The following is a 27,053-nucleotide window of genomic DNA, read 5'->3' as shown; positions in this document are numbered from 1 at the left end:
TAGTAGTCCCTCTCTGGGACAGAAGGTTCAATTTTTATACGCCTAATCATGCTGAATGTCTCAAAGTACCACATAAGTAATTAATTTCAATTGTACCGTTGCTGTTTACTGTAGGCAAAGACTGACATTTGCACGAGCAAATGGGGTGAATGATCAGTTAATAATCATAATCCTTGCATTTGATATAGCACCTTATGACATCATTGAGATGTATCTGCAGGACTATTGGCCAGGATGCGAGGAGAACCTTCCTCCTACTTTCAAATAATATCACAGGATCTTTAATCTGAGTAGACAGATAGGATCTTGGTTTAATGATTCTTCTGAAAAGTCACCTCCATTGATGAAGTTTAATACACTGAAGTGATAGCCTGGATTAAGGCTCAATATTTCAACCACACAATATATTTCCCACAACAATTTGGAGAACACCTAAACTATTCTAAGTTTTAAATTTATGGTCATTGTGCTGAACAGACTTATTTTTGTTTTAAATCATAGATTTCACACAAGTTTTTTTTAAACTAGCAATTGTTAGTGACAAAACATCCTACGTGTTGTAGTAGACTATATTTGGACTCTTATGCTTCATGGCAACACAGTATTTTGAGATCTATAATAGAAAATATAATCAGAGTGGGATCTAGTGTGCAGGATGTTTCCAAGATTTCTTGTTTATTAATATTTGTATTCTATGCAGATGGAACAATAAATTCAGACACTGGCAGAAAAACAACATAGCTCATGTGCATCCCAAAAGGCCTGGTGACAAAGCTTATTCATTTTGCTCTTTGACATTATGCAACAATCAGTTGTTACATTCTGGTACTTTTTGGTTCATCTTAAAAATAATTGCATGTTTCATAGAAAAGCTTTGAAGATGGATGCGTATCTAACACTTAATGATGATATCACGGTATCCACCTTAAAACACTGATGTAATGTTTGCACAGTTCTGCTGTTTTAAGTTTTGGTTTTTGACTTTCAGATGAGTCCATTTTAGGGTTGCGATTTGCTTTCACCCTGTGTACCACTGAACATTCCCTAATTCTGTTTCTGAAACCATTTTCCATTTGTGGATGGAAAGGTTATTTTTGTCCTTTGTGGTATAAAAGCATTTCAGTTTATTTAAAAGTGAATCTGAATACACGAAGCCTACTGCAGCAGAAATATCATCTGGTGTAAAGATTGAACTTTCCCGGGCAAATAACAGAACAGATTAAACTCTTCTCAATTCTTTCAAGCAATGGATTTTCTTGGCACCTTCCCAATACTGTATGGTCATTATGTTCTTTCAAAAGATCACTGTCTGGCACGAGGGGACAAGCAGTAATAAAATTTGTCAATAATTTTTCTTGGATTGTATCTTGCAAGATAATGTTTTTGTGATCTGATGCTGCATTTGCATCACATTTGCATCACAGCAAGTGTTCAGTAAATAAAAAATTATTTAATTTGGTTTCAATAACCAACTTTAATTGCATTTTTGCAGCACTGAGGGAATGTTTGATAAAGATAGCAAGTCTGACTTTATAGCGTGCAAGGTTGATTTATTTTTGGTTATGACAATTTTGAGTTTTATGTGGTTCCTTATCTAGTCAACATTGCAAAGCGATACACACAGTTTTCTGTGAAATGCGGTGCGCTGCAGTGTCGGTCTGGAACTCTGCAGCCCATGTCCTCTCCCGCACGAGGCTCCATGACCCTATCAACCCCATCCTCGCCCGACTCCACTGGCTTCCCATCACACAAAGTATACAATTCAATGTCCTCACCTTCAAAGCCCTCCCCTCTACCTCTGCGACCTCATAACCCGCTACCAACCTACCCGCTCCATCTGCTCTTTGCATTCCTTCCCCCCCCCCCCTCTGCCCTGCACCCTCCCCGATCCTGATCCCCAGCTCGATTCGGGAACACTGATTAGCCAACGCTTCTGGATGTCCTCCCGACATGAAAGGCTTTATACAAATGTAATTTTGTTGTTGTTGTTGTTGTTGTTGTGTAATGCTAAGAAAGCGTGGGAGGCAATGTTTGCCAAACAACCACGGAGTGAGCGAAATAATCTTATTTGGGGGATTAAGTTACTTTTTTTTATTATTGCACAATATATTCGAGATATATATACACATATATATATTTGTAATAAAGGTAAATGTGTATCATTTGTTCCATTGACACAGACAGACAGACAGACAGACTGACAGACAGACTGATGAGCATTGGGGACAGTCCAGGCCCTGAGTTTGCGCAGTGGCAGCACTTGAGCTGCTCCAGACGTTCTGGAGGCGCACTACTTGCGGCGGAGGGATAACGCTCGGACTCAAAAAGCGAGCAGGCGGCGCGGCGGCGGCGGAGGAGGAGGAGAGGAGGAGGTTCGCGCTGCGCAGGAAGTGAGTGAGTCCAGTGAGTGAGAGGCGAGGAAAGAGTGCGGGAGGAGCGGCGGCGGTGGGAGCAGCGGGTAAGAGACGGCCATTCCTCCCCCACTCCCCCCCACACACACACACCCTCTCTCCCTCCCCCCCTCCCGGGACCAGCGCCCACCCCGCGCGGCCTCTCCGCTCCGCTCCGTTTGTTTACATTGAGGACAAGGACTGCGCCTGACAGCTGATCCCGACACAGCGCCACTCCCCCCCCCACCCCCACCCACTAACCGCCTCCCCCCCCCACCCCCACCCCCACCCTCGGCCACTAACCGCCTCCCCCCCTCCCCTCCCCACCCTCGGCCACTAACCGCCCCCCCCCTCCCCAGTCACCAACGCCACCCACCGCCTTCGTCGTCCTCGCGACGTGACGGCATCTGGTGGTCTCTGGGGGGGAGGGGGCGGCTACAGTACTGGGGAGTTCTTGGGCTTCAGAGCCGGTGGGGGAGGGGAGGTAGTTGGAGGGGTGGCGAGGGGGGGGGGGGGTGCCTCAGGGCTGGGGTCAGGTTGGGGGGGGCGGGGGGGTGCCTCAGGGCTGGGGTCAGGTTGGGGGGGGGGGCGGGGGTGTGCCTCAGGGCTGGGGTCAGGTTGGGTGGGGGGGTGCCTCAGGGCTGGGGTCAGGTTGGGGGGGGCGGGGGGGTGCCTCAGGGCTGGGGTCAGGTTGGGGGGGGGCGGGGGGGTGCCTCAGGGCTGGGGTCAGGTTGGGGGGGGGGGGCGGGGGTGTGCCTCAGGGCTGGGGTCAGGTTGTGGGGGGGGGGGCGGGGGGGTGCCTCAGGGCTGGGGTCAGGTTGGGGGGGGCGGGGGGGTGCCTCAGGGCTGGGGTCAGGTTGGGGGGGGCGGGGGGGTGCCTCAGGGCTGGGGTCAGGTTGGGGGGGCGGGGGGGTGCCTCAGGGCTGGGGTCAGGTTGGGGGGGGGGTGCCTCAGGGCTGGGGTCAGGTTGGGGGGGCGGGGGGGTGCCTCAGGGCTGGGGTCAGGTTGTGGGGGGGGGGGGCGGAGGGGGTGCCTCAGGGCTGGGGTCAGGTTGGGGGGGGCGGGGGGTGCCTCAGGGCTGGGGTCAGGTTGGGGGGGCGGGGGGTGCCTCAGGGCTGGGGTCAGGTTGGGGGGGGGCGGGGGGGTGCCTCAGGGCTGGGGTCTCTTGGGGTGGTTCATGACCAGTGCTGGAATGTGTGTCTTTCTGCTCGTGCCTGAGACGCCGTCCGGCGTGGAGGGCGTTATATAAATCCAAGTTGTTGTTGTTGTTGTTGTGCCCCGCTCCTCTGCCCCCCCCCCCCCAAAGCTCAGCTGTGCCCCCCCTCCACCATTGGCCGTGCCATCAACCACTACACCTCCAACCTCAGGAACTCTCTGCCTCACCCCCTCTTTTACATATCATTGAATCCCAAATTATTATTATTATTAAATTCCATCTGAAAACCCATCTCCTTCCTCCACTTTGTCCCTTTGCCCTGGCGTCCAACCCCAGCACCCACAAAGCACTCAGATGAGACTTTTTATCCTATGTGAAAGGTGCTATAGAGATGCAAGTTGTTGTTGTTTTCAGTGCTGGTGTTTCAAAAGTGTATGTGTAAGGGCTGGGTTCCAACAACAACAACAACAACAAATTACATTGTATAGCGCCTCTCACGCCCAGGAGCTTCTGGGGTGTATGTTAGGACTGATGGAAGGGAAGGTTATCTGTCTTTCAGAGTTGCAGACATGAGGGCTTGTTTTGCTGGAGCCCAAAAGGAAGGGGATGGGTAGTGCTTGATTCTTTGGATGGGGATGTCTTTCAGTTCTGCCTTCCTTATCCCCAGTTGACATTTGTTTAAAAACTGATGAAATGCAAATCATTGCTCTGTGGTTAACAGTAAAGCACCTCTGTCTGGGCCTAAGAGGTCAGCAGACACAGGGTTTACAGCAGGATTGTATACAAAGCCACCAGTGCTGGTGAGATTGCTAATTTATTGAGTGAGATTGGTGCCAGGTACAGAAAAGGCATTGTTTCTGCTCCATTTACTATGTTAATTTGGAAGCAGTTTTTATGAAACTGCTTTACATGATATATCTGCAATAAAATCAATAAATGTATAAATAAATTTGATGGGTTTCTTGGTGGAGGGGAATCTTGTTATCAATGCTTTGAAAATGTATCCGCATCTTCAAATAATCTGAAAAGGATATGGTGTAAAGATGATTAAACAAATGCTTGCCATCTGTATGCTGGACTTTTGGACATTGATATACTTTACCATATGGTTGGATATAATTAAATCTGAGTTACTTTGCACCTAAATTAGAATTATGAGGAGTGATCTGCATTTGATTAAAAGAGAATAGAGGCAGGAACGAAGAAATACTGGTATCATTTGTCCTCGATGTTTGCCATCAAATAGTTCTTTATCTGGCGAAATTAATTTATTATTTTGGAGGAAAAGTAGACACGCAGTGCTAGATACAGAAATACCTGTGGAATATGTCATCCCGAGCTCATATCCATTGGTGTATACAGCAGTATTTGGTCTATTTTCTGACAAATTGAAAAGAATGCTGCTACTTTTAAGGGCCACCTTAATGGCCGTTTGATTTGTGTTAATATATAAACTGTTGGGAGTTATTAAAGACAGCGGTTTAATTGATGATCTATGCCTGTCTTAACATGTAAGATTGTGCAGAATTTTGGAAAATTCTTAAAATTGATTCTTAATTTGAAAAATGTTTTTAAGAACAGCATAATTAAAACTGAATTTCATAATTTTCCCAAATTCTGCACAATCTTAAATGATAAGACAATGATTGAAAGGCTTTGCTTCTCAGATAACCAGAGAGCAATCACTCAAGTAGCACAGCCATGGCAGATTATCACTAGTTTTCTGGCTATCCATGTGGGAGTGACTTGGTCTCTGTTCAGGTTTTTCCCGGTGGTGTAACTGAGAATCCAGTTTCTTGGGCTGAAGCCACATTTTACAACTTTGTGATTCAATGTCCTGTTTGGTTTTGATACAGTAAATACCATTTGATTTCATGTGGAAGCCTTTTCTGTTTGTGACTTTCTGCACTGTCATGCACTGGCAGCAGTTATCTGTGCATAAGGCATCTGTCAGCACACTCCATGCTTCTGATGAGTGATGAAAATATAATTAAGTTAACATTGCCTTGACTAGCTGAGGAGAAAGTTTGCTCTTGGGTTTCCATGTGTGTCAGAGACCTGACTGACAAAAAGTGAATGTACGTCTACATAAAGGAATTTTAAAAATTAATAAATGATAAAGATTCAAACTGATCAAGGTACAGTCCTATTTGTTTTATTCTCATATTTTTTCTTCTTCCACCTTCTTTGTTTACTGTTCTTTAGCGTCCTGTTGTCCCCACATAGCATCCTTCAGTCAGAAGGGCAGCATGCCCCAGGTTGTTATTGTTTACACCGGTCTTGTGCAATGGGTTGGCTAGTTGGCTGGCTCGCTGGCAATATGATTTGATGGGGGTCACTGATCTTTCTACAATAGGTGAATGACGGTATTTGTGCCTGCTTGTTATTGTGCAGCAATCTTCTGGAACACAGTGCTGTTGTGTATCACAGTTCTTTAAGGAAATGCTGTTTCTTTGGGGATCAGTCATCAACAAATACATCTTATGATTGCACTAATTCGGTGCTCTTTTTAATGATTCTGACACATTTACCACATTATGAACAGGAAAATGCTGACAAGCTCATAAGACAACTACTTGTGTTGTTACAAGTTATTTGTTATAATACATATTATAAGAAAATTCATAATTCTATTTTAACCACTGAGTTTATGTTCCATCAAGCAGCTCTGTACATTGCCCTCTTAATATGCCCAATAAAATTAGACTTGATTGAAAATGAGAGGGAATTAATTAATTCGGGAAATCAAAACATTAAATGCTGGAAATGCATTGTATGTGGATGATCAGAACTCACTTGAAATAGATTTATTTTGTTAGAAAGCAATATTTGCTCTTGTAACGAGTGCTTAGTCAGGACTTCCCGACAGAGAAAAGTGACTAATATTGGTTCTTGCCCTCTATCACTTAGATAGGACCTCACAACACTACTTACCATTCATCACGTAGGTTAGGTAATTATAAATCAGCACGTTTTGACACTGGATGCTTCTGCTCCCTCTTCACACTCAGTTTTTCACTCCAGTCTCATTAATGTGATAATATGATTAATGCTGTGCTGCATTCGAAATAGTACTGACAGCTGCAGTTCAGAAAGTCATGTGAGTTGCTCAACTTTTCAGCGCCTGATGATTCTGTAATAACATTTTTTGAATCATTTGAGTTGGACTGTGGTTGACCATAGAGTGGAAGAGAACAAAGTTGCTTGAAGTGTTCTGTGGTTGACCATAGGGAGGAAAAGGGCATATATCACAAGTGACCATTTCATCTAGATATCACTTACAGGAAAAGAAGTGAAGTTGGAGCTTGCAGATGTTTGCAGATTTTTATTTGTCAGAATGTCCAACTTTCTGCTAATGAAGGCTAATACTGCCTCTAAAATCAACTTTAATTTGATGAAGTGTTTGTGCTTATTACAGGAGTTTGGTAATGGAACACTCTTATTTTGGGCAACAAGTAACTGCATCAAGTGGAGCCAGGATAGATATTAGCAGGGTTAACTGCAAAGTAAAACTGTCTTATGTCTTAGTCCCAGCCCGGTAGTAATGTGGTACTGCATCAAGTGTGAGACTTTCCATTTCACACTGTATCCAGCCAGCCAGCTGGAGGCCTCTTTGAAAGAGATTTCCAATTAGTGTTGGGTTGGGGGCAGTTAAATATTGGAAGGCCACCACAAAAAGATTTGAAATCACCCACATTCATTTACTTTCTTTTCAATCACCAGGGTGAATCCATCACTCTTCCTCCCTTCGGCTCTGGAACCCTTCGGCTCTGGAACTCCATCCCCCAGTGCCTTTGCCTTGCTTCCTCGCTTTCCTCCTTCAAGGCCGGTCTCAAGACCTTTCTCTTCAACTGTGCCTTCAGCTCCCCTCTCGACTCTCTATCCCCTCTTCGCTCCCTCCCTTCCCTCCCCTCACCCTGACCATTTCCCCCCCGCTCGGGTCCCGACCCAACTGTCCAGCGCCTTGGGACGTCCTACCGACATGAAAGGCGCTTTATAAATGCAATCTTGTTGTTGTTGTTTCTTCTGGGCTAGATTCAAACCTAGATCAGAGATGTAAATTAAGACTATGTATTAACTTACAGCTGTACCCAGTGCCCCATAACCTGATTATTAATCTTTCTGGATTGTGGACTGATTTGGGATATTTAATAAAAGCATGTTGGTGTCAATATTGGTGTCAATGGTGAAAAGCGCTATATCAAATGCAAGGATTATTATTATAATATTAATAATGAAAAGCACAGGGCAGTGCATGTTTACTAACTGTTTAACCTTAAATCTTAAAAAAGACAGAAATTGTGAATTGTATGTGTTCAGTAAACAAAGGCAAATGTGAAGTAAAACTTTATAAAGGGTGTATTTACTTGACACAGTATAGTATAATCCCCTCCACCCCCCATTAGAATGGATTAATCGGGTCCCAAAAATTCAAATCACCTTATAACATACTGCATTTGTCAATCAGCAATTCCACATCTTCAGGTAACCGATCACATGCACAGAAAGCCAGCTTCCAGGTCATCAGGTCAGCACCAACATTGCTTCCTGCATAGGAATACTCAATAGAATATCCGGTGGTGGGGGTGGTAAGGGGAGGCAATATCATCGGTGGAAAGAAGAAGTGAGGTTTGAAAAGAATAGATGGATGAAAATTCTATCTTTTTTTGTTTAGTTCCCTTTGGGATTTAAACTTTCATCCACCCACTCGGTGTAGGTTATACGTTTTTTGGAAGGATTGAATAAAATACAAATTTACATTTATAGATCTCCTTTCACATTGTGAGGACGTCCCAAGGCACAGGACAGTCTAAACTTTGTACCCGAGCAGGCGGTGGGGGAGAGGGGGAAGAAGAAAGTTGAACATGTGGTCAGAGAGAAAGATTTGGTGAATCAAAGGGACGCTGGGATGGAGTTCCAGAGAGTGGGGGTAGAGAGTCAAATCCTGACTGTGATGATGGGGCGGGATTGTGAAATAGATTGAGGCCCGCTGAGGGAGGCAGAGATGCTAGATTTTCTAGGTTTTGAGGAGGTCACAGGGGTAGGGTGGGCAAGATCAGGGAGGGATTTAAAGGTCAGGGTGAGAATCTTGAATTTGATCCGATGGGGAATGAGGTGCCGGGCAAGGATGGGGGTGAAAGGCTAGTGGAACCTAGTGCAGGAAAGGACACGAACTGCAGAGTTGTGGATAGTCTGGAGCTTGTGGAGGGAAGAAGCGGGTAGTCTTGCGAGCAGATTTGGTGTAATCTTGCCTGGATGTGATGAAGGCGTGTATTAGGGTCTTGGTGGTAGAGGCAGTGTTTTTGTTTGTATATTTGTTTAAGCAGGTTATTCTGTTTTTCTATTTATTCTCCTATTCCATGCATTTGCACTTTTTTTCTTCTGAATCTTTTTCACTTCTGCCTTCTTCACTCAAGTTTGGGTGTAGTTCCATCGTCGCCAGGAACTGTATGTCATCTCTGCCTTTTGAAATTATTCAAATCAAATCATATCCATGAGCATTGTGAATTATTTAAACCTGATTCTATCCATGCCAATTTTTCAGCTTTTTCCCCAACCCATAAATTAAAATTTAATGACTGATGCAAAATACCGTTTCATGAATGTTGGTTGCCTTGTGGTTCCTCATTCGAATGGCGGCTTATCTATGAGCCTAGACACTTTTGATCAGGAGGGAGGTTTCAGGAAATGAAGTGATGTGAATGTGAGGAGGATCTTGAAATGTGGAAATCTGATTTTGTCACCAAGGGAGGTGAAAGAAAACATGTGAAAAATGGAACAAAATTCCTACAGTTTTTTTTATTCCCATTGCCCTGTTCCCCACCCTTTTCTGATGAAATGATCACTTGAAGTTGCACAAGAATGATTTCTCCTCAGTATTCGTACCCCTGATTTCCAGTCAGTTGGTTCAGAACTAAAGAGTTGCTGTGGGAGAATCCCCAGTGTAATACCGTGTCCTGGGATTCCATGGGGTTTTAATGCATTGTATTACTTGTTATTGTGACTAGATCTGCTCGGTCTTTTTCCAATTTTGTTTTTTACAATATGTATGGAGAACTGAGAACTATTGGTTCTGGGACACTACCCTCCATGAGGGGCACAATATAAAATCAAGTCGTTGTATGAACATGTTGATTCCACGTTCTTGTATGTAAGATAAGTTGCGTAGCTGACTCACTGATATTTGTCAATGATTGATGCCTTGTTATGAAATCTGTTTTAACTAGAAATGCTTTGGATTCTGAATATTATTAAGGGATTATGTACTTGAAAATAGATAAAACGAAAGATTTACTGTATGTATCTTGCATGCAGTAGCTGATATAAGGTTCAGTAACTAAATCAATTAGTTTCATGCGATTAGTTTATTACTGCAATAAACTTTATAGCACAATAAACTTTATAGTACAATAAATTGTCGATTAGCTTTCATTGATTTACATAATTCAGTAATCCAGTTTTGACTGCCAACTTTTCTTAGTGTTGCCATAAGTAATGAGCATGAAAAGCAAAAACGGGGATATCAGTGACAAGGGACAAAATAGTAGTATGTATGCTTATGCGTATATATGTATAAAAATCTTCAAGAAAGATATACCTGTCTCTTTTTCACTCAACAGTTATCTCTTCATTTATATATCTGTCATTTTATAGGAGCTTTACTATCTATTGATTATTGTCCAGTATGTATTTAAGTCCCCTTCCCCACAATGCACCCACCACAGCGTGCTATAGAAGCATACTCAACAAATGATTGTTGTGAGCAATAAAAAAAAAGCCCACACATTAGAAACCGAGGGTGTTATTCTGCTCATAAGTAGTAGTGAATGTGCATTAATAATTTAAAGACCCTTTACAAGTGCACATCTGAAGATTTATTGCCCTCCACAATTTTTGTTTAGGACATTACAGTATTATGTAAGCATGCTGCAGTTGGTAGCACTCTTAACTATGCCAGAAGGTTATGGGTTCAAACCCCATGTTGGGACTTTGTACTCGTAGACTAGACTAATACTCCAATGCAGTGCTGGGCAAGTTCTGCATTACCAGGTGAGGTGCTAAACCAACATTAAAGGTCCTATTGCACCATTCTCAAACAGAAGTGAGTTTGTCCTGGCTAAGAATCCCCCGGATTTTTGTTTAAAAAAGTCATTCATTCATTGGCTGCTTATAGAACATTTCTGTTGTCCAAATTGGCTGCTATGTTCACCTACAAATACACAGTCACTACACTATATACAGAAAATCTCTGAAGCAGTTTGAAATGTTTTGACATGATAAGGTGCTATATCAAATGCAAGCATCGGTATTACTTATCTGAGATTATATCCTGAAGCTTGATTTATAAAATAATAATAGCAATGGTCTAGTTCTTACAGGAAATTTCAAAAGTTTATTTTTCAGAATGTAAGATTTTATTTTCTTCCTTGAAAAAATGTTTATGGTTCACTTCCACCATGGAAAGTTAACTGCTCCATTGAAGCGATTTATCTCCTTTTTTTAAATTTTTTTAAAAGTTAAAATTAAACTTCTTAGCCACATTTTCTTTATGCCAAACTAGTCTGATGTTTACATAACTTATCTGGCTGTGTGACAGACAGAAATGTAGTGTTGCAGACATCAGTAAATACTTTCAGAAAGAGAAAGAGGGAATGGTGTTGCTTCTCCAGGACAAGGGCATTGGTGCTGCTGTGCTGTCAGAAGGCTGGTGACAGAGGTTAGAAACTGTTCTGCAGAGAGCATGGAAACATTGGAGGGTTCCTCACTTGGCAGCTATTGCAGATTTTTGGCTGCTGGGTTTCGCCCACAAATATACAGTCAATTCACTTTACAGTGTGTTCTGTGAAGCGCTTTGGGACGTCCTCCCGACGTGAAAAGCGCTATATCAAATGCAAGGATTATTATTATTATTATTATTTTTGTATCTTCCAAACATGTCTGAGATGGACTTTTGATGGGAGCAGGTTTCTGGTCTGTCTCCTTTGGCGCTAAATGGTGTTTGTTACTGTAGGTGCCTGATGGTAGAAAATAAATAAAAGTAGTTTTTTTTAAAATAACTGCTACTTTAACTGTACAGTGAATTACCTGATCTACTAAAAAGTTATACCCAACACGTTCTTCATGACATATAGTAGTACATCCTGATTTTTTTAATGGAACAGAATGAATTACTTGTGAAATGGGCCATTTTGCTCATTGAACTGACTAATGTTCTTACAGTTCTGTAGCGTAGTGGTTTACCTAAAGTCTGTGAAAGACTTCCTCACTACAACTCATATTTCAACCACAATCGGTTTATACGAATTGTATTTTTTCTTACAGTCGCCTCGCAAGCGAAAGGACCTGGGTTCAATTCCCGGACAGGGTGAAACGTTGGGTAAGTTTCCTTACTCCAAACTCCTCCGTTTACCCAGCAGTGAGTAGGAACCCCGTTTGTTAGTCGTTTAGTAGATCACTTTTCTGGGGGTAATAATCCCTCCAAAAAAGCATGTTGTCACTCAGTCCGAGTCTGTTTGGGGGACACTACTGTGCGCAATTGGCTGCTGGGTTTCACCCACAAAATATACAGTTCAATTCACTTTATAGTATTCTCTGCGGAGCGCTTTGAGACATCTTGATTACGCGATAAGGCGCTATATCAAATGCAAGGATTATTATATTATTATTAAAGTCACTAAGACTTGTAAAATTGTCTCATTGCAGTATTGCAAAACATTTAGTGTTAAGCCAAATCCACAATTATATGAATCAATGGGTGGTGTTCCTAGCTTTCTGCATTAGTGCAGTTTTCAATATGTCACTTGCATAGTCTCTCAGGTCACAGAACTAATTCATATTCAGTTGATTTAGATACATCTGAACCTAAAGGCTTTTGAGGTATTGTACTTCAGTAGGCTGTAGGATTGGTTTTAAAAATGGAAATCTTGTAAGCAAAATTCAAATTTGAAATAATGTGCAAGAATTATAAATAAGGTAGCTAAATATCAGTTTGAATATCTCAAGGCGTGACATTTCCTGTAACAACCAGTGAAATCTGATATCACTGCAGTTTGAACCGTGTGGTTTTGCTAATACTGTAATGCTGTTCAAATGTAGAATCAGTTGCACAAAAGTATAAGAGAAGAGAAAGTATAAGTATAAGAGAAAGTATAAGACAGTAAATACTGAAACAAACAGAAGTCGCTGGGAACACTCAGCAGGTCAGGCAGCATCTATGGAGATGTTGCCTGAATTTCTGAGTGTTCCCAGCAACTTCTGTTTTTGTTTCAGATTTCCAGCATCTACAGTATATTGCATTTTGTTTAGACAGTAAAAACTATTTGATGTAGCTTGAGATAAGTAAATATTCTATGGGACACAATTTCAATGGTGGAGGGGTGAATAGGGCAGTTGCGGAGATGGATGAGTTTTTACTTTTGGCAATCAGAAACTCACATTTCAGTGCTAAATTTCTCAAGACAATTTAGGGGATAGGTTTTGTATACTCTGAAGAAGCAGCAGATTTGAATAGCCTTTTGTCACTCCATGATATATTTTAATGTACATGCTGACCCCTTATTCCTGATTATATCATGCAGCTATGAAGTAAAACTACACTCAGAAGTTTATTTAAAGAATAGTGCTTGTAGGGTTTGATTCAAGGCTTTAATAAGGCATTTTGGTTCCTTATATAAACTATGAGTAACTGACCAACAGTAGCTGACTGAAATACATTGGACTTTGTTGCATAAGGAGACAGTAGAATGTACTTCCCCTTTGAAATGCAACATATTTGCAAATTAGATGGTGGGAGAGGAGAAGAGGGAGAGAGAAAAACTTGAGAAGAAAGTTAATCTTTGGTGGTTTTCTGCACCTCTTAATGGCTAAAATGTGCTTTGTAGAGTATTGCAAGGGAAAATGAGAAACTTAATAAACTTGAGTAAAGTAAATTGAAGCATGTTATTTAAAAGCAGATGTTAAGTACATGTTCAGAGTGTAAATCTCCTGAATTCAGCTAAAATCCAAACGGAAGCCACCCATCAAGCATTGTGTTTTCCAATACCAAACCAGCATAGATCTGGGGTGGGCTGGGAGCAGGTTCAGGTATTTTCTTTCTAGAGGAATCTGCAACAATGCTCAGAGGCAATTTGTTAAGATCGGGACAAAAATTAATGTTTGCTATTGTTCAAGAAAAATTGTAATATGTATGTGGTAAGTAGAGGTAAATGAATTTTTAGCTGCCTTCCCCGGATGGAATACAGAATTAATTCAAGTGTATGAGTGCATAAAATCAGATTGTTTCAATTTGCCCATGTAAACTGAAAGGTTAGCAATTGCCACATAGAGAACTAGGACTACAGAATTGCAAACTGACTGCAAATGTTTGAGTGAGTATATTTGTAGGGCACGCCCTTCGTTTGTGTTGTGTCAGTATTTGACATAGAAACAGCCATTTTTAGCACAGAGGGTTCAAAGAGTTGGCAGTCTCTTTAAAGCACTTTTTTTTGGAAATACAACTGTAATCTGATCCGTCTGCAGCACGCAGGTATGTATAGCAAATCAACTTTACTCACACCTCTACCTCCAATCCCTACTCAAGTCCCTCCAGTCTGGTTTCTGCCCTGCCTACAGCACAGAGCACTCTTCAAACTCCCGCTGCCTCCTTGTTCTCCTGGATCTCTCCGCTGCGTTCAACACAGTCAATCATGCCATCCTCCACCACCGCCTTTCCTCTCTCATCCCCCTTAGTGGGAATGCACTCACCTGGTTAGAGTCCTACTTAACTAACTACCATCACTTTGTCTCTGCATATGTGTTTTCCTACTGCCCCCACCCGGTCATCTGCGGTGTACCCCAAAGCTCTATCCTGGGCTCCCTTCTTTTCCTGATATACATGCTCCCTCTCAGCGATATCATCCACAGACATGGGGTCAACTTCCACATGTATGCGGATGATTCCCAAATCTACTTTTCTGCAGTTTTCAGATCACGCCTGAAGACCTTCCTTTTCGACTGTGCTTATGATCACCTCCTCCCTTTGGTTCGGCATCAGGTTCCATCACTGTTAAATGCTCCTAGACCTTAGCCTGCGTGGAGGGCACTCTATAAATGCAAGTTGTTGATGTTGTGGTTGTCAACAAAAGTGATAAAACCTTACAGAATTAGGTACAGACCAAAGTGCATGCTAGAAGTGTGCGGGTGCCATGAAGCAGGGAAAGTGATGGCACATGAAATCTGCCTGAAGTAAATATCGCTTGCTGGGTTGTTATTTTAAGAACAATCCTTGCTGGTTGTTTTCCACAATACGGTACTTTGCCACACCTTGTATAAACTCTCTCTACAGAGAGTATAACTCTACACTGCAGAAGGAGGTTAATCAGCCCATCAAGCCAGCACCGACTGGCTCACAGAGCAAGGATATCGCTTCAGTCCCACTGACCTGCCTTATCCCAAACCCCTACAATACCCATCAATTTCTGTTTTGAAAGTTGCAATGGACTCCGCCTCCACCATCCTACTCTGCAGGGCATTTCATATCCCAACTACTCTCTGGGTGAAAATAATCTTCCTAAGTTTTCCTTTCGCCATTCTTGTCGCTATCTTATAACTATGTCCCCTAGTTACTGACTCCCTTATCAATGGAAGTAACTTCTCTCTATTTACTCTTAACAAAAATCAATAAAGTCAAACATAGACAGAACTACCTGCACATAATATTGACAATGTCATGAACAAACCAAAAAGATTGCAATGTAGAATTCTATCACCATGCTATGAACTTTGGTTCCCCAAATCCATTCTCTTTTCCTTCACCCCCTGAGGATATTGCATGCTTGTTCTAGGACATTTATACTATATCATACCAGTACTAGATTTTAGAGTGGGCTGTTATTGAAAATGTATATAAAAAACATTTTGATCGAAGGTTATAGGATCAGCACAGTAAAATAATTTTATTTTAAAACAATAGGTAAAATTTCAAGTCCACTTTCAGCATAACATATGGTTTTGCCATGTAGTTAGACTTCTTTAAAAAAAAAGTAGTTCTGTATTTCCCATCTTTTTTATCACATTCCACAGCTTTGCTTGTTAGACATACACTGGATAAATAATCAGCACTTCAATTAAAAACTCAGCACAAGATTTGTTTTGCCATTTTTTTGTCCAGTTTCCAGGCTTTGTTCATCTTAGAACAATATCTTTTTTTAAAAAAAAGTGGAACTGGGTATGTATGGAACAAATTACATTAAAACTTTAGTTAAACAGTTTTTGAACGCAACGCTTATATGAGCAAAACTGCAAAGATGTTCTGCCAAAGAATGTAAACGTGTAGTTGAAAGGAAGAAAATGATGGCTGAATCAGCTGTTATGTTGTTTCTTGTGTGCTAAGTGGTTTATGTGTTCCTTTTTTCTCTTCTTAGTGAACAGTTTTGATGAAAGTTCCCTGTACCAATGTATTGTGTTTGCTGAATGTTAACAGGAAATTAAGTGGAATGTCTGCACTGGAATTTTGGCATAGAGTAAGCAGAAACTGGGTCGATGTTGGAATGTGTGACGCATGTAAAGCAATTTGTACGTTAACTGCAAGTGCGGATTGGACTATTTTTGCTTGTGATTTAAATGATTACGGATATCTCTGTTTTTTAATCAGACTTCAGACTGGGGAGTTTTCACTTTCTCTTCACTACTGTGGGTCCTGTTGTGAAGGTGAATGAGTGACAGGTCTTTGTCAAAACTGTGTCCACCTGAAGATGGCACCTCATGCATCTTTCCCTCTTCGATTCCACTTGGTTCTGCTAAAGACTCAGTTAAAATTGGCATTTGAGAAAAGCCAACCACAGCACTAAGTGCGAATAGAATTCAAACCTAGGTCTTGGAATCAGTTGTAATAGAATTATGATACTTATATTTGATATAGTGCCTTATTACATGAAAGCATTTCAAAGTGCTTCATGTAATGTTACTTTGCAGTGGTGACAGTTATGAAGGCATATGTATCAGATACTCTTGTGTTAACAATATCCCACCAGCAGCATTGGGATGAATGACAAAATTATATTGTTTTTATTTATGAATTTGGATGTGGGAGCTGAGGCATACTTTTAATGCTCCTAAAATTTGGTAGCATTCTAGTTGGTTTGAGGTCAATCCAGGCTAAATTGTCGGAGGTGCTGTTTTTGGATAGGATATTAAACTAACGTCCTATCTACCTGTTCACGTGGATATTCTCAATCAAAAAGAGAAGGGAGATTCTCATAATGTCCTTTCCAATAATCCTCTAGATTAATTGATAATTAATCTCGTAGCTGTTTGTAGATCTTTGCTAGTGCAAATTGTTTACCTATAAAAAGTCACTACATTTGAAGGTATTGTGGAATGCTTTCAGATGGTTCAACCTAATGGAAGGGCTATAAAAATGCAGTTCCTTTCTGAACTCTTTACTCTTTTATGTTCACAGTTCTGCAGTGGTCAGTGAGCAGCGGCATCATATGCTTTCATGGTTGCACAGTTGAAACATCATTAAACTGGAATATTGAAAGAGCATAAGGGGTCATGGCAAACCGGGGAGCTTCTAGGCCTAATGGCCTAGGCCAGACAAAAATCTGTCAGTTCAAACTGGTTTTACTAGGAGACATGGCAGTGGGGAAATCCAGTTTAGTCCTGCGTTTCGTCAAAGGCCAATTTGATGAGTTTCAAGAGACGACAATTGGAGGTAAGTTATTTTTTTTAAAAAAAGTTTACAAAGTAGTGGAAATTATTTACAACCCTTGTAGTTTTACCTTGTGTTTTGTAAAAGGTCTTGTGATTTGCTTCCTGATCAGGGTCAAAAGCTTTCAGTCCCAACCTTGACTGAGACACACTTTGACTTTGCCTAGATGTGGAAGGGCCTTAGATTAGTTATGGGAGTGAGAGAAGAAAGATAAAGGGAGCGCATATACTGCGTTTTGGGAGTGACCAAGAAGTGGCATTGATAATATGTCTGTAGAAAATATATTCTATTGGTTGTTGAAGAGGTAAACACTGGTGGGTTAAAGGATAGCAGGAACAAAATTTGGCATCAACTTTTTAATCTTATTCCCTGCATAATTAGTCCTGTAACCATAGTAAAATGTTTTAGTATAACTGCATACACAGATTGACACAGCACCTACATTTATTGCAATTTGTTGTTGAATTTAATGTAATAATTTCCTCCAGTGTTCTGGTTTGAATTTTTAGAAATTATGCATTCTTATAAAAAAACCTCTGTTTGAAATTTAGTTCGTATTGCTATGAGCAACAAAAGTCTAAAATCACGGCGTGCACAAATGCCTGCCAAATTTTTGGATCTTATCCTGGCTTGAAAGATCTGAGTTTTGATTTCTTGTTACGTGCTCAGTTTGCTGATCTCAGGCACAGTAACCGAGTGCTGCAGTTAACTTTAGTAGACTTGGGCTAGTGAGAGAAAATCAGGCAGGGTTCCTGCTCCATATGAACACCTACGCTAGAAATTGAGTGTATGTTTTAGCTGTCCGCTCCCTCCACACAGCGCGCTCCGGCCTGCTGACTTCCTCTTGACGTGACAGGCACTATACAAATGTAAGTTGTTGCTGTTGTATGTGTGAACAGTGGGCCGGAGCAGACTCGTCTGTGACGTTCTCTGTAGTTGATTAGCATTCCTACCTTCACTTGGGTGAGGTACCAGATGTGCTAATGGTCTGGCACTGAAGTAAGAGTCTAGGCGTTTTTTAGAGAAGCGAATAGAGAATATTGGCAATTTTGTGAACATCTGTTTTCCTTGATGAGAGCAGTATCTCTGGACAGTAAAACCCTGATTGTACACACTAACAGATGCTCAGATTGCACATTACTTGTTGCAGGATGATTAGGGTTTTGTAACGATGCCAGTTTGGAGAGGGATACATCAGCATTTACAGGTCCTATGGGGAGTTCTTATTGCACAATGATTTTAAACAACTCTGTTTTGGTGCAGTCGTCAAATAAATCCAATTCAGTTGCTTAAATAAGGTATAATTAAGGTTAAACCCGTCTCAGATAAACCAATAGAGCTCAAATTTGTTTCTGCTTCCCCTGCAATGGTGCAAGTGATCTTAAACCTGAGTGACTCTGCCAATGGTTTGAGAACCGGTTGTTTGTTGAGGCTCTTGGTGTTAGCATTATATGAAAAGACGAGAAGCATTTTTCTCAGAAAATCAAGCGAACATCCTAGTTGCCTGTGATAATACAGAAATGTGACTGTACAGAAATAATCTTTTTTTATTTTATTTTGCAGCTGCGTTTCTTGCTCAGTCAGTCTGTTTGGATGATACAACAGTAAAATTTGAGATCTGGGATACGGCTGGTCAGGAGCGCTACCACAGTTTAGCACCAATGTATTACAGGGGGGCCCAGGCTGCCATAGTGGTATTTGATATCACAAAACAGGTAACCATAAACTTGGCTGATAACTGCTGGAAAATATCACTGTTTAATGTATTTCAATGTACAATTGATATAATTATAGAACGTGGGTGTAAGGGAGATTCACATTCAAACACAAATTAGTGCAGCAATAGCTGCTATTTAATTATTACAGTGGATTCTAATACATAAATAAATATCTTTGCATTTAATCTAGTGGCTATAAGATCAAAACACCTCAAAGTGCTTCACACAGGTATTTTCTGTCATAGTGATGATTGTATCTATTAGGCAAATATGACAGCCAATTTGCGCCCAACAATTTTCCAACCAAGTCGCAAAGTAAGTGACCAGTTTATCTTGAGAATTGCTGGGTAGGGTTGTTTGTAAAATTCTGCATTTACAAATGGATTAAAAGTCATTTGTAACTGCTGAAATTTACTATCGACTATTAGCACTAATGATTCATTTACAAACCTACCTAAATTGGCCCCTTCTTTGCAGAACATTTCTGTGTTTCTTTGTCCGCTAGTTAATATGCTTAACTGGAGGGATCAAGGAAACATTGCCAAGTACAATGCTTCGCATTTTTGGTTAAGAACTGGGTTCATCATGATGTGTTTAAGGTCAGTGCTCATTCTCTCTCTATGCATTCATAGAAAGGAGAATGTCTAAATCAAAATGATTTAATGTATGTTTAGCAAAATTATAAAACTGCGCCATATGGTCTTGTAGAATAGAAGGTGGTATGATCTTTGTAGCTCAGGAGGCATTTTAGCTGTACAGAATAGGAACAAGGGATTCTCAACACCCTGTTTCCACTGTGGTTGCAAGTGTGATTTTGTTTTGAAGTTGCCGCTGTTTAAATTGAAATGATTAATGCAAATATGCCGATTAATTTAGGGCTAAAACAATCCCATCTGCATTGTATCGAAATGTGAGAAGATATTGGAGAGAGACTAGTGAACTATAAATATATCTTGGAAAGAATTTGGAGTTAATGCCTTGAAGATGGTGGTTGTAAATCAAAAAATAATTTGACATACTTAGAAAGCAAAAGGTAAAGAGAACTAACTGATGGTCCTTTAAATATTAATTCTAAAGATTTCCATAAAAAAAATCTTGGATTGAGTGATATGATGGAGAGTGGGATGTCTGCACTTTAGGTAGGAGAAGTTATGTGAAGAGCATTGCTTGTACATTTTGGAAACAATTAAAATTCTTGATAGTATTTTGCTTGGTTTGTATTTGCTTAAGATTTTGTTGCTTTAGTTTTATTTCACTTTTTGGGTTAAATAAAATAAAGTTAAAACTAAAAGCAAATATACTTAACCTGTTAGATATGCAATTATTGACAAATGTGGTAATGCATTGGATTTATTTTTACTGAATTATTTGTTGTTTTTTTTCGCTTAGGAAACATTTGATCGAGCAAAAGCGTGGGTAAAAGAATTACAAAGACAAGCCAGTCCTAATATAGTGATAGCTTTGTCTGGTAACAAAGCCGATCTTGCAGACAAACGTATGGTGGAATATGAGGTAATGGTTAGCTCACTTGTTAAATACAGAAATTAGAGCTTTGAGCTAAAAGCAAATAACTGCAATAAGAACAAACTGAGGTCAGATTTGATGTTTCAATAATAAGTGAGTTATAATAAGTGACATTGTGTGCAATTTTTCTTCCCATCATGTGTTATCTGATGTGGATACTTTGTGAAGTTCATTCCATCCCTGAAATTGTCCTCAGTACGTTAATTATTTTAGACTCCTCCGCTCCACCATCGGCGGCCGTGCCTTCAGCCACTACGCCCCAAAACTTTGGAACTCCCTCCCTCAGCCCTTTTACCTCGTCCCCTCCTTCCCCATCTTCAGGTTGCGCCTGAAGACCTTCCTTTTCGACCGCGCCTACGGTCACCTTCCTCCCCCTGGCTCGGCCTTGGACTTCACCATCGTTAAGCGCTCTGAGAGGCCACCCGGCGTGGAGGGCGCTATATAAGTGCAGGTTGTTGTTGTGTTGTTGTTTAGAAAAAAATAGATGAGATCAGGTTTCAAATCGTATTTGAATTACAACAGAGAAACAGATAAACTGGACAAATTTTATAGTTATTATTAATAATTATTATCAACATTTTTTATTAATATTAGTGCCTTACCACACAGTCAGAATGTCTCAGGATTTACTGTACAGGTTAGTGCCTGTGTATATTTTATAGAATTATTTACTTGTGAGTTATAGAGGCTAATTGCATTCATGTATCACTGTTCATTGGAGTAAATAGGGAGCCAGGATGGCTTTAGCCTTAGACCATCTACCTGAGTTTGATTAGTGTGGTATTTTAAAGTAATTGCTTGCGAATTAAATGCACGTTTCCTGTGTGTAATTTTCAGGAAGCACAAGCCTATGCAGAAGACTGTGGTTTGCTTTTCATGGAGACTTCAGCAAAGACGGCCATGAACGTGAATGATCTCTTTCTAGCAATAGGTAAATTGTGAAATCGATGCCAGTTTTTGCTGTTGATGCTGTTTCCCCAGACTAGGGCTGTACAGTGATGCAGCTAAAATCATGAAAAAAAGTACCTAATGTTAATAGATTTTCTTTACCTGTGGATATCCTCTATAGAGAAAGTATAAATCATTTTAAATTTCCTTTGGTCTTAATTTTTCCAGGTAAAAAAAACTTTTGTTCACAAATATTTTACTTTCCATCATTCATTCTTAAAGGGTGAGTCAATTTATGAACTTTTTAAATTGAAACATGGAGTGAGGAATCTTAAAATGAAATGAACCCACAGATTTTGAAATTTAACAGGAATTTGTTGTAAAGCGGATGAATTGAATCTGTTAGTTGCATCATGCAGTAGCTTTGACTAGAGCACTTCGGTTGATCCTTCTAAAGTCCTGACAAGAAATGAGTTAAAGCTTCCTGTGACCTGGAGCACTCCAGGACTTCTGTCACTGATGGAGGCAGTGGCATTCACGAGCAGTGGTTGTATGTTTTTCTATTTGTGTTATCTTTTTACTTCTTTAAATTCCTCTCTCCCAACGCCCCCCCCCCCCCATCCCCTNAGTAATTAATTAATTAGTTGTCAGTCGTATGCAAAAGAAAAACTTAAATGTTCATCAGATGCTTGCTCCCTCTCCCTTCCCCACCCACCCCATACACGCATACGTGTATGCAGTATAGTCCCATTTATAGCTAGTTTCATTATAACACAGGTTTGATTATAGAGCATTTGAGATGTGGACCCTGTCAAGACTTACCCAAAAAATCTAAAGTGTGCATGCTGACTCAATCGGCGCTTCAAAACAACAGCATGCAGGCGAGAAGCCAAAATGGGCAACTTGCGGGTTATCGGGTTGCTGAAATGCGCATGCGATGACATTAGTAGCGAGCTTATGACTTAGAAGTCATCCATTTTGGCTTCCTGTTCCGGCTGGTGTTTTGAAGTGCCAGTGTAGCCAGTTGTCTGTATGAGCAGCAAATGCAAAAGTGATGACTAGCAACTGCATCCTGTTAAAGCACTGGTTAGGATTTTATGATCACCAACTGCCACGTTATAATGGCTTCGTTGTATTCACACACGTACATTAATGGAAGCGTGTATGATGTACACGTCAGTGTGAAGCATTCCGTAGTTGAATAGCACGTTGATGCTCATTGTCCAGTGGGCACATTCTCAGATTTGATTTTACTGGTCATATTAATCAGTCACCTGCCACACAAATAAACTGGATTCTGTTCTTTTTCCATAGCTAAAAAAATGCCAAAAAATGACCCTCAGAATCCAGCCACCGCTGCCAGAAATCGAGGAGTAAATCTTCAGGAAACAAACCAGCCGAACCAAAGGGGCTGCTGCGGCAATTAAACATTGCAAACAATACGAAATATGGATATTGTGGGAGATTTGGCTTCCTTTTTGTATTATTGGCACACAATGCTGTGCACATTCCTTTTATCCTTCAATTTGAACTACTGCATGAGTCATTCTTCTCCCAGTTGACCGCAGGTCTCTTCTGCTTTTATTGGGCACCTGTAGAAAGTGAATGATGTACATAGCGTGACAAATCATTATGTAAAGGTCAGTTACTCACTTCCTTTTTACACCAGATTAAATGAAGACTTTTTCTGTAAATCAACCTATTTTTTGAGGGAAATATATTCTCCCTGACTCCAACCCACTGACCCTTTCAGTCCACTAATTTTTATTAAATATGATTTTATGTATAATAAGAATAAAGATTCCCAATTTGAATGTATTTATTCTAAAAATGAGATGCACAAAGAAATTCCAATTCACTGTGCATTTTTTTAAAAGAAAAAAATGAATTTCTAGTTTCGGTTTATCTGAGGGGAAAAAAGCATTTTCCAAATTTAGGATAAAAATAAACTGGACAAAATGTTATGAGAATCTTTGAAAGCACCAGTGTGCTCATTCTGATTCCCTAGACTTAGCCCAGTAATGTAGCAGTTCATTTTATGGTTCAAAGCACTAATTGTGTTGGTGACACTTATTAATACAATATCATTTTATTAATAAGGCAAAATGAACAAGGCTCATATATAGGGGGAAAATGGCAGTGCTGTTCAATTCTCATTCTCTACCTACCATGACTGAACTAAGCAATCTAATGGAGTAAATTTGTTGAAGTTCATTGTCAATTTAAGATTTTGTTGCTTTTGTGTATAATGTTCCCTTCTCGCGCATTTAAAATGCACCTGTATAAATATTCTCCTATTTATCAGCAAAGGACAAATGTTCTCTTAGTCTTATTTTAAATCTGTGGGATTAAGAATAATTTTCAGGAGAGTCGATTTTGGATTTTGATTCTACATTCTTATCAAAAAAGAATATATCCCAATTATCTTGAATCAGGACAATAAATGAGAAGAGGCAACTTGGGGATGGGTAAAAAAGAGCAGCAAGGTCTTAGCATTTTGAGAGAGATGATTTTGTGCCTTGATCTATATAGAAAGATTCAGTATTGACATGTGTGTTATTGCTGTATCGTAGATACATCATGATCCCAATGGGTCTTGGAGCTGGTGGAGCAACCTTCCTCTGACACTGTAAATGCTCGGGTACTATCGCTCCAAACACACATGGGTGTGTTGGGAGTATGTTGCTGTATGAACACATCATAACATTTGGGTTGCTCCTTAAAACCAACTACAATATAATCTGTTTGCCAACAAATTCACATAAGCCCTCTTATCTTGTATCAAATGCATTTTAGTTCTGATACATTGCCATATCGAGATGCAGATGCTTGGACACTGATTTCTGATAGAATATCCACCTTCAGAAGCTGCCTCGCTTCTCAGTAGGTGTGGTTAGACTTCTCAACGATATTCAAATAACTATGAATTCTCTGGCTGCAGGAGACAGACAATTGAGTCTTCTACTTTGAGAACAAAAACAAGTTTCTGGATGACCTGACTTTGACCTAGCCAGGGAAACGGCTGTGTTTGGTCTTCTTCTGTTTACTTCTCTGTCACAGACCAGGGGGAAGCAATCCAGGCTGATCTTAATGTAACCTCAATTTGTTGCAGAACCTTCCCGATGATAAATTTCATGGCTTTGTTAAACCCAGAAGATCAGGATTACCCTATTGGCTAAGTAACTAACTACACAGAGTTTGCAGACCAGGATGCCTGGTGTTTTCTGTGTTAGCCATTGCCAGTGAAGATAGGTATGAGGACAGTTGTCCTCAGCATCTGTGGAATTGGGAGGGAACAAAATCCTAATCGCTATCCTGTGACACTTGATGGAAGCAGACATTTATGGACATCAAATGAGAACTGAACTCGCACTCAAACAAATTTGAATAAAGAAGTTGTGGAATGGTGCCCCCTGTAGGAGTCAATGCCTTCAGGGGTAAGGAGGTCAAACATTTCCAAAAGTTGTTTCAGAGTTACAATTTCATGAAGAGACACTACGCTTCCCTATTTCCCCTACTTCTTTGTTTACTCTTCCCAAATTGCACTGGATTTGCCTTATTTACCGATGTAATCCCGAGGTTATAGATTGAAAAACGGTACATCTAAAGTGGAATAATTTCCCCTTTAAGGTCAGGAACTAATCGAAACTTAGTGAAGACTCCCATCTGTTACCTTTCTGTATTCAATTGACATGTAAGTGCATTTGACTATATATTTGTACTGGATTTACTAAGTTATCTGCTAAATCACTTGACAAGAGATTTAACCAGAGGAGGTAAAGGATGCTTTGGCTGGCCTTTTGTGTGTAAATATGTCTTTCACTAGGTCTAAATATAAAGGGATATTGAGGGGCTGAGAGCATCAGTAAATGAAGAGTAGTGTGAAGGTGAGGAAAAGAAAAGCATTGAGAAGATAATAGGAGCTGAAAACATTTTGTGTTCTGCAAGATATTAACAAAAAATCCTTGTACATTTTTGTTATAAGATTGTGTTAAACTGTGTGTATAGTGGTTGGTGTGTCATATGTTTTTGCCTTTTGTGTGTTCTCCCCTACCCCTGTGGTCTTCCTGTTGCCTTGCTCAGCTGGACATCTTATGCAGATAAAAGGGCTAGCTAGTAGCAACCTATTTCCAGGCCCCTGTCAATAAGAGTCAATAATTTGACATGGAATAATTCTTCTCTAACTTTAGCTTCCCTTCTCCTTTAGGGGGAGGCTGAGCTGGTCAAATCTAGGTCCCCACCAATGTGATGGAAAAATATAAACTCATTGAAAAACAGTTACATTTTTGAACATTTACAAAGGATCATAATAAGCTGGTACTGTTAGCACATTCGGAGTTGTACAAAATTCAGCCAGTAATCTTATATTTTTTATGATAACATTGCTTCCAACACATCTTGTATTACAGTACTGGTATTACAAGATTCTTTCCTCTCCCCTGTATCTTCCACATTTTATTACAAAACAGTTGAATTCTAATTTAAGGGCTTATACATAACAGTGACTAGTTTTTGTAGTCTTTAGAGAACAGTCTGTGATTCAATTTAATTTTCAGATTGGTGAAGCTAAAACTGAATAGATGAGAAATGTTTCCAGGGTCTCCAAACAAAATCACTGAGAGTTCCATGTACTTGTTTCTGTTTGCCTGTTACAGAGCGCAACCCCCTCCCAATTAGGAAGCAGTCTTCCTACCTAATCCTGGAGAGCTGAGGCGCAGGTTGGCAAGTTCTTTGGAGAACAGTAGAAGGCAGATACAACTTGAACTAGATACTATTTTCAATTAACAGCAGCGTTTATATAGTGAGTATTTCAAAAACTGATGACTTGCACAGGGCTGTTGAACTTTAAACCACACAGTAAAAGGCATAATACAAATACCGCTGTAAATCGTGCCTCGGGAACATGGTTGTTTCAACAGTTGACACGCCATCATTAATTGGTCTTCTGTTGAAAAATATTTCTGTTGCTCATTTTTTTCGAAGGAGTAAGAAAGATTAAGTTCCATTACTCATTTTGCCTGGGGGAGGTGAATGTGAGCAGAGAAATGTTGGAACTGGTTATAATAAAGACAATGCTATTTCTTAAGAGTGCAGGTTATTAAAAATAAACACTATAACACACTAATAATCTCTTCGGATTCAATTCAGTGGGAATAACTTTGTAAAGGTGTTTTTGTTTGTCATTTTATTGGAATAAACACAAATAACAAAAACCTTGTAATGTGTGGGATGAATTAACTGATTTCTAACCGCAGTAAAGCATCTGTTAAGGGTTAAGTATATCCTATGTAAAGGATAAAGAGAACTCTAAACCTCTTAAAAAAGAAAAAATTAAATGTTAGTGTATTGGATTCTTAAATGGTTCTTCCAATTGGCCTTTACTGTGTAAAATAGCTGTTCTCTTCATTTATTTCCCATTAACTTTCAAGTTAAAGCCTTAACAAGTAGAATGATCCCAGCTGGAGAAACAGCAGAAAGCTTGTCAAACAGTGTTTGCAATGATAAACTAATTGATTTTAGCTCCAGCAGTACTCTCATCACACGCTCTGAGGATCCTCAAGATGTGGTTCTTGCCAAAACGGAGCTTAATAATCTTCAGATCAGATGAACAAAGTATGTCTCTTCAGGGACAGTGCACATTCTATTCTAGGCACAGGAGTAGACCATTCAGTCCTGCAAGCCTGTTC

The 27,053-nt window shown here is 40.2% G+C and overlaps 1 protein-coding gene across 1 annotated transcript; it reads left to right on the top strand.

The window, feature by feature from the left end:
- Positions 1–2,346: 2,346 nt before the first annotated feature.
- On the top strand, positions 2,347–26,579 carry rab5b (RAB5B, member RAS oncogene family). Its single transcript, XM_007900085.2, has 6 exons — positions 2,347–2,458; positions 16,985–17,239; positions 18,800–18,951; positions 20,344–20,466; positions 21,316–21,409; positions 22,681–26,579. Exons 2-6 carry the CDS (start codon positions 17,080–17,082, stop codon positions 22,791–22,793), a joined length of 642 nt encoding a protein of 213 aa, XP_007898276.1. The 5' UTR covers positions 2,347–2,458; positions 16,985–17,079; the 3' UTR covers positions 22,794–26,579.
- The last annotated feature ends 474 nt before the right edge of the window (positions 26,580–27,053 follow it).

This window comes from Callorhinchus milii, unplaced genomic scaffold (assembly GCF_018977255.1).
Source record: "Callorhinchus milii isolate IMCB2004 unplaced genomic scaffold, IMCB_Cmil_1.0 Scaffold6, whole genome shotgun sequence".
In the NCBI taxonomy this organism is placed as follows: Eukaryota; Metazoa; Chordata; class Chondrichthyes; order Chimaeriformes; family Callorhinchidae; genus Callorhinchus; species Callorhinchus milii.
Note: the sequence above shows the minus strand (reverse complement) of the source record. Positions and strands in the feature narration are given on the sequence as shown.

What these genes read in the sequence shown, in the direction of transcription:
- rab5b (XM_007900085.2), top strand. Translation starts at nt 17,080, where the DNA reads ATGGCAAACCGGGGAGCTTCTAGGCCTAATGGCCTAGGCCAGACAAAA. An exon ending in TCAAGAGACGACAATTGGAG is followed by an intron (nt 17,240 to 18,799) that starts GTAAGTTATTTT and finishes TTTATTTTGCAG; the next exon opens with CTGCGTTTCTTGCTCAGTCA. An exon ending in TGATCTCTTTCTAGCAATAG is followed by an intron (nt 21,410 to 22,680) that starts GTAAATTGTGAA and finishes CTTTTTCCATAG; the next exon opens with CTAAAAAAATGCCAAAAAAT.